The sequence below is a fragment of the Aedes aegypti genome, chromosome 3 (assembly GCF_002204515.2).
Source record: "Aedes aegypti strain LVP_AGWG chromosome 3, AaegL5.0 Primary Assembly, whole genome shotgun sequence".
In the NCBI taxonomy this organism is placed as follows: Eukaryota; Metazoa; Arthropoda; class Insecta; order Diptera; family Culicidae; genus Aedes; species Aedes aegypti.
In genome coordinates, this window is record NC_035109.1 from 399253568 (window position 1) to 399261872 (window position 8305).

The 8305-nt window shown below is 48.0% G+C and overlaps 1 protein-coding gene across 1 annotated transcript; it reads right to left on the bottom strand.

Moving 5' to 3' along the window:
- Positions 1-275: 275 nt before the first annotated feature.
- LOC23687959 (cytochrome P450 6a2) lies at positions 276-1921 on the bottom strand. Its single transcript, XM_011494874.2, has 2 exons — positions 815-1921; positions 276-762 (listed from the first exon to the last, which is right to left on the bottom strand). Exons 1-2 carry the CDS (start codon positions 1869-1871, stop codon positions 347-349), a joined length of 1473 nt encoding a protein of 490 aa, XP_011493176.1. The 5' UTR covers positions 1872-1921; the 3' UTR covers positions 276-346.
- Between the last annotated feature and the right edge of the window lie 6384 nt (positions 1922-8305).

Consider the following 8305-nt stretch of genomic DNA (forward strand, 5'->3'; position numbering starts at 1 on the left):
AATTCCGAAAAGGTACCGTCTACTCGATTTGCGTTTTGACCTGGAAACGCTCTCCAAGCAAAGAATACCTTTATAAAAACAACATTAGCTGAACGAACGCCAGGATTGTGTGTGAAAGAGGCGCTTTGTTTGATTAAAGTCGTGGCCTGCTTGGGTCGATTGATGGAACTGCCGTTAGAGTTGTCTAATTTTCAATTATTTTCTTACATGCGGCGCCGCTTCCGCGTTCGGATTGATAAATCACGTGGCCTACTTGACGGGCGCAATGCAGCAGCTGTTTACAGTTTATGACTCTTTATTGTTGCATATCTCTGAATACTTTAGCGATTACTGTTGCAATGAGTTTCTACAGTGGGTCAACTCGCAGCCACAAGCCTTCTTTCGGTATCAGCACCGAGGTTTTGCTGGAGTACTCTAATGGGTTGGCCGTTTCCGAGCAAATACTGATGCGAAATTTGCTCAATATTGTAGCCAGGCCTACTCTTGACTGCATCATTCCGAAACGTAGTCCGATGCAGATTCTTGGACCTTCTCCAAACGGTATAAAGGTGCAAATATGTCTTTTGGCTACTTCTTTTTGGTGAAATCGGTCTGGATTGAACACATCTGGATCAGGATAAAACCGTTCGTCTCGTTGAATGGCATATGCCGGTATATTGATTTTCATTCCTTTGGGGATTACTACATCGTGTCCAGGGATTTTGTAGTCCTGGAAAGCTCTCCGTTCAAGAACCGGGACAGATGGATACAATCGAAGTGTTTCTGGAAGAATAGTTTGCTGGTTATACCATACACCAAATAAAAATATACGAACCATTTATGCATTGATCGAGATACTGCATATCGCATGCGGCATCGTAAGTCATTCCTCCATGATTCCGCAAAGCATCTAAAACACTCTGCCGGGCTTTATCTTGACATTCTGGATTGCGGGCCAACTCATACAAACAGAACGTTTGATTCGAAGAAGAAGTCTCAAACCCAGCTCCAAAGAATATAAACGAATTCGCAGCGATTTCATCCATGGTGAAATCTACTCCATCCTTCTTCATATCGATCAGCAAACTCAAGAAATCCTTCCTTTCGACGCCGTTCTTCTCTCGGTACTTCACCGTATCCTCCACAACTCCATAGAAAAACTTACTTGCTTCTTCATGCAAAGCCTTAATCCGCAGCCGTCTACTAATCTCCGGAAACGATTTCAACGCAAACCTTACCAGCGATCCATGTACTGGAGTTTCGAATACCATTTTGCCAAACTGTCTAAATCTACCGTGCGGATCTTTGAAACTATTACATTCAATCCCAAAAGCACAACTTCCTATGATATCGGTCGTGAACTTCGCCATAAAGTCTTTAACTTCCACCACTTTCCCGGATCCGATCTCCTCATCCAAAAACGCGGAAAACTGGTCTCCCACCGCAGCAAGCGTTGGAAACATCATCTTCATTTTCCCGGAAGTAAACGTTGGCGATAGCCGTTGCCTTAGCGACCGCCACTTGTTACCTTCGATGGCGAACATGTGCGCCGAAAGTGGATCGTCCCGTTCGTTGAAGTACAAGCCACGATCCGGAAACGTGTTGAAATCTTTGATGAGTACCATTTTGATCAGGTCCGGATCGGTGATGGTGATCAGCGGTTGCAGGAAGAAGTACGCCCCGTAGAAGGGTCCACGGTTCTTCATCTCCTCGTAGGCTTCGCGCGCAACATCCGCAATGGATTTGCGGTCCAGGGCTTCGAAATTTCCATACGGGAAGTGGGGTTTTAGGAACGGTACATTTCGGCGAGCCCAGTAGGCGTATTTTTGTTTAACGTAGATTATGAATAGGAACAGCGGCGTGAGTGCAAGTATTATCAACAACGCGGACATGGTATTCGGATGCGATGTCGTAGGGAACTGGTTTAGGCTGCTTGGCTACAGAGGGTTATATTTGGAGATAATGAGTGTATGGTTGAATGGGCACGGGAGATAAGACTATTTATTCGGAGCCTAATAAATCTTGGGGCAATCAACGAAGTTGTTTACTACAGATACTGCAACTTTCGTTTATTGATGTGTAGAGACAAAAGGTTTTACTTAGCCTAGTGGTAACGTTCGCGGCTACAAAGCAAAGCCATGCTGAAGGTGTCTAGGTTCGAATCCCGGTCGGTACAGGATCTAGGCAAGGAGTATCTTCATGTCTGCTATTATTCATCACAGAATATATGCACGTATATCGCCTGCACTTTTGTACGTAGAAGGCCTTTTCGCGCCATCTTCATATTATTGGAAGGAGATTCTTTACCTCCCGCGAGTTTCGCGTAGGTGTCTCTGCTTACGGGTCCGCCACACCCCATTTTGTCCCTTCATACAATGGTATGTTGAGTTCAGATTGATAATGCAAATTTACTGTACTGTTAAGACGAACCGCATGCAGAGTAAGCGAGGATGTTGGCTACCTACATTCATACATACATACATAGAAGGCCTTTTCGCAACATTTAGTAAGTGAAATTTTGCACATGCAAATCCTCTGGGTGATTTCATTATACGTTCATTTTGGTTGTCTGGGCAACTTTCAAGTATCTCTTGAACAGCCTCAGCACTTCAGTGAAATTTATATTTTAATTTGAAAAGCAGAATGTTTAAGTAAGATCGACATTGTTGGTTCCTTATTTCTGCAGATTCTTCTTCTTCTTCTTGAAATTACGTTCTCACTGGGACAGAGCTTGCCTCGCAGATTAGTGTTCTTATGAGCACTTCCACAGTTATTACCTGAGTGCTTTCTTTGCCAAAATTGCCATTTTTGCATTCGTTTACCGCGTGACTGGTACGATTATACTCTATGCCCAAGGAAGTCAAGGAAATTTGGCAAGGAAAGTCTTCTAATTATTTTCGTCCTTTTACAGCAAGGTTGTGAGCGGCGGTACGAACATACCCCTCCCCGTAACTCTGGTGAGGGTCGTTTGGCCGCACCGGATTTACTGCTGCACCTCCAGCACCGCCCATCGGAACTTACTTTTGCGGTCTTCACAACTGCTTGCCGGATTCGGCCGCCCGCTTCAGGGTAGACTTCAGTGACGATGCCACGGATCCAGCTCTTCCAGCTGAGTGCCACTTGGTGCTACGATTCATCGTAGGCAGATATTCGGCTACCCAGTGAGGCCAGAGCTGGTCCGGTAGAAGCTGTGACCGCTTCTATCGATGCCGACGTGCCTCGCCTTAACTGGTTCGTGGATCGCCTTGTTCCACCTCGATTGCTCCGACACCAAGAACAAAGTGGTTCGGCGTCAACGCTTCTTCTGCTCCCGGTTCTAGGCCAACGTACATCAGCGGCCACGAATTGATCAGGTCTTCGGCCTCCGCGATCGACGTCAGCATCGCTTCTTCAGTTATCGTTCAACCGTCGTTCAGCACGGTGAGTGCAACTTTCACTGAGCGAACCAGTCACTCCCAGACCCCTCCCATGTGGGGCGCGCTAGGTGGGTTGAAATTCCATCGGGTTCTGGAATCCATGAACTCGTCGTCCTTCGCGACTTCAATCTGCTGTACGATCGCCTTGCTTGCAGCTTGGAAGTTCGTGCCGTTTTCGAAGTAAAACTCCAGCGGTTTTCTTTTACGGCACATAAATCGCCGTATGGCCATCAGACACGCTTGAGTCGTCAGGCTATGAGCGATCTCGAGGTGGACAGCCCTCGTGGTCATGCACGTGAAAAGGCAGATGTAGCATTTCTCCGTTCTGCGGCCAACAGCACTGTCACCGGTCCGCAGTAATCCACGCCAGTACTGCTGAACGGTGGTAGGTTTGGTGTGACACGTGACTCCGGAAGTGGAGCCATCCTAGGGTTCGTTGGGCGACACTTCTGCACCTTACACCAAACGCATCTTCATCTCTTCATCTTCATCTCCGTTCTAAAACTCGCGATGCTGAACCGCTGCCGGATCTCGATAACGGCAGTCTCCACGTTCCCGTGGGCTACTCGCTGGTGATAGTACTCTAGCAGCTTGTTTGTCACAGGATGCTGCATCGGTAGAATTATCGGGAAGCGCAGCTCGAAAAGTAACGACGATCCTCGTGCCGCTCTGCTTTTCATCCACTCCATTGTCGTCTAGGAATGGTCTCGGGCTGTTCAAGCTGCTGGACTTCTCCAGCTGATAACGTTGATGTGTTGGGAGCTGTTGATTCTTCTTCAGCGTCCTAATATCGTCTTTTCTGTACTCCTCGAACTTCATTTGTACTACAGTTGAGCGGACATCTTTCTTCATCACCTCCTTCACTCTCGCCGTGCTTGGAATGGCCTCGATCCCCACACTGTCTCGCTTCCTCCTGCAGTTCGATGCGAACCGGTAGGCGCACGCTAGCGTCCGTACTAGGACCTTCCACTTCGAGGTCCACTGTCGGTTCGGTCATGGAAATATCGTGGAACTGCAGACTTGCTCGAACTTCTTCGGGTACATTCGCTGTGATGTGCCCTTGTTCCGGCCAAATGTCCACCGGTTGGTAGAGAGACTTTGGCCCATCGGAACGGAAGTTGTTCCCTTTCTTCCACTTTGTCAACGCATCAGCTACGTTGCACTTTGTTGGCTCCCAGCGTCACTCTGCAAGTCTTGTCATCCTGTGGATTTCGTTGATCCGAAACGCCACGTACTGCTAGTATCGCCGGTGGTTGAAGTGGATCCACGACAGAACAGTCTTTGAGTCGGACCACACGAAACGTTCCTTCTCCTCGAGGGAAAGAACGTCGATGACAGAATTGGCCAGTTGTGCTCCAAGGACTGCTGCCTGCAGCTCTAAGCGGGGATTGATAGGTGATCTAGCGGGGTCACGAGGGACCTCGACATCACGAGGGAACACAACGGCCCGTTTGTTGTCTCGATGCGCACGTATGCTGCTGCACCGTACGCGTCCTGGCTTGCGTCGACGAAACCGTGGAGCTGAATGCTACTGTAGTCTAGGGTACGCCCTCCCTGGAAGAAGTAACGAGGAATTCGAACGCTCATGACCTCTGGGAATCTTCGGATCCAGTTGTTCCACTTCTCTACGCAATCTTCGTCGATTGGCTGGTCCCACTCGCATCCACTTCGCCACAGGTCTTGGATCAGCATCTTGCCGTAGAACGTGAAGACGGATAGTAGGCCCCCCTTTTCGTTTGCCGCTGCTTGCCGGGAAGGAATAGCTTCAGATCGTCTCTCAACTTAGTGGAGAACGAAAACTCGTCGCTTGCCGGGCTTCACACGATCCCCAATATGCGCTCGGTGCCGGACTCCTTGTCTTCGCTGAACCGGACGCACTGATCCACTTTCCGTTCTCCCATCTCTACCAGGAACTCTTCGCAGTTGGAAACACAGTTGCGGAACTCAAAGCCGCCCTTGGAGTGGACGTGCCGAACTTCATTCGCTCACTTCACTGCCTGGTTGACCGTATTTGCACTATCGAGGTAGTCGTGGACGATCGCCTTCGCTGCCTCCGGAAACTGTCCGGAAAACTCCTTCGCATACAAGTTCTTCACGTATTGTGCGGAACATGGCGAACTCGTGGATCTGAACATCTCCGCGTCCATCACGTACACCTCCGGCTTTTCTGAAGGTTCGCTCCGGAATAGGAACCTCTGAGCTCGTTTGTCTGCTTCTCGGATTCGCAGCTGGTGGTACATCTCCTTGATATCTGCACTGAATCCAACCGCTCGCTCTCTAAACTTGCAGATCACTGCTGGCAGGGCAGTTAGCATATCCGGGCCCTTCAGTAGCTTGGAGTTCAGCGAGACGCCTTTTACTTTTGCACAGGCATCCCACACCGGGCGGAACTTCCTCTTCCTCGAATTATAGATGTTCAGCGGTACACTCCACACCTTGCTAGAGTCGAACGTCTCTAGCTCCGACGGTGTTGCTTTGTGTGCGTACCCTTTGATTAAGTACTCGGCGATCATCGAGCGGATTTTGGCGTAAAAATCTGAATCCTTCCTCAGATGGTTTTCCAGGCATTTCAGACGCTTGACTGACACCGGGTAGCTTTTTCGGGGAACTCCGGGTCATCGTCCTTCTAAAGCAGTCCTATGCATACTTCCACCGCGTGGCCGCCCACAACGTACGCTGACGTAGGTGAAGAAAATGCCAATATTCAAGTTTCTAACGCCAAGCTGATAACGGCTGCGAAAAGATTGAAGCTGAACAAAGTTCCCGGTCGCTAAGGGGTGCTATCTTGCCGTTCCGAGATATATATAAGACAGCGTTGCAGCGTTGCGGAGGTTTGCTTCCCAGACAGATGGAAAGCACAGAAGTTGGTGTTGCTACCAAAACCGGTAGAACGGCCTGGAGATCCTGCTTAATATAAACCAATATGATTGCTGGATACTCTCGGTAAACATCTGGAAAAGGTCATCCTTGACATGCTGACGATCTACACGGTAGGCGAGTGCGGATTTTCGAAAAGGCAGGCTCTATTCAGACGGTCATCGCGTGCGCAAAGAAAGCGTCCAAGCAGAAGACGAGAGGCAGTCGATACTGTGCAGTGATAGATGCTAAGAGCAGTGCCAGTTGATAGGTTATCGCCGCAGACCTACACAGAATGCGGGTTCCCAAATACCTATGTAAAGTTCAGCGAAGCTTTTTTCATAACCAGGTATTAGTTTGCGACACAAACCAGGGATGGACGTCAATAAAAGTAACGGTGGGAGTTCCACAGGGATCCACACTTGGTCTAACACTGTGTGATATGATGTATGATGAAATGCTACACTACCGCATGGAGTCGAGATCGTTGGGTTCGCGGATGACGTCGTTCTTGCGGTAACTGGTGAGACTGCGGAGGAGGTGGAGATGTTGACGGCGGAATTGCTAAACATAATTGAATCGTGTATGACTGGAGTCAAGCTGTAGTTGTTGGTCAACAACTGCAGGTGCTGGTCAACAACTGCAAGGTGGTTCAGCAGTTTGAGTCAACGTCGAAGGACACGCAATCTCATCGAAGCGTTCTCTAAAGTACCTTAGAGTAATGGTCGACGACTGGCTAAATTTCCACTACCACGTAGACTATGTCTGCGAGAAGGCAGCGAAATCAACTAAATCTGTAGCTGTGTTATCGTTAGAATGATCCCCATCTACATCACTCTGGATGAAGATATAGCATGCTACCAGCAAAAGAACACCAGGAATGTGAGGAATATTATCAGATTGGGTGCAATAGCCAAGTGGCATCAGGTGTGTAATAACTCGGAGAAAGGAAGATGGACCCACAGGCTCAATCCATACGTGTTGGTGTGGACGATCAGAAAACTGTCAGGCTGGATGCTTCCGGAAATATCTGCACAGATTCGGACACATAGAGTCTCCACATTGTCTGGTCTGTGCAAATATCGAGGAGACCCCGGAGCATGTTATATTCGACTGCCCTCGATTCAGGGATATATGAAGCGAGATGATGTCAGGAACCGCAAGCATTCCAAATTGCGCAGAACATGTGCCAGCATGAAAGCACTTGGAATGCGGTGAACAGAGGATAACGCATATTATGTCGTCGCTGCAAAGGAGTGGGCATGAAAACCAGAGGGCTCCAGGCCGCAATCTGGGTAGGCTAGATCTTCCTTCCTAAGCATAATGGTTGAGGTGAAGATGAATCGCAATTATTTGAAGAGCACAATTCTAGAGAATCTGCCATCTTATTATTTAGGTTCGTGATCCTGAAAATTTGAATTTTGGCTTCGATTTATCTTCAATAATGCCACAGCTACAAAATAAAGTCATGTTGGAAGTATCTAGGTTCTATTCCCGGTCACTCTAGGGTCTTACTCGACTTAGAGTATCTATCATCTTGCCTGCCGATAAACGCATGCGACAATGTAAACTTTGGCGAAGAAAGTTAAAAACTATGGATGTCCTCTTAGAACACTAGGCTGAAAATCAGGATCCGTCCTAGTGAGGATGTTATGCCCAGCAGAACTATTGAATACAGCCCTCTTTAGTTTCAACTAGGATCGAAGATTAAAAATTCGCTTTACTCCCAAGTGTCACTACGACGACGAAAAACAGCCTTTCCTACATTCGCCTACTGAGTCGTGAGAACCTTAAACTGTCGTTGATTGGAGCTAATGAGCTGTTTTAGCAGATCCCCACCAACATTATCTCCCCCAATCAGGTGCTGCGAAACGATGCGATGGTGTACTTATGAATATTAATGATTGTTGTTTTTGAATTTATAAACAGAGCGCAGTACCCCGTTTTCAAGTGGTTTTAACATCAATTAACGAATCAAGAGGGCTTATAGATTGAGAGGGTCAGTTCTTAATTAACGGGGTGGGATGTTACCTCGATGGTTTACATCTACGGTT

What these genes read in the sequence shown, in the direction of transcription:
- LOC23687959 (XM_011494874.2), bottom strand. Translation starts at nt 1,871, where the DNA reads ATGTCCGCGTTGTTGATAATACTTGCACTCACGCCGCTGTTCCTATTC. An exon ending in TCTCGATCAATGCATAAATG is followed by an intron (nt 763 to 814) that starts GTTCGTATATTT and finishes CTATTCTTCCAG; the next exon opens with AAACACTTCGATTGTATCCA.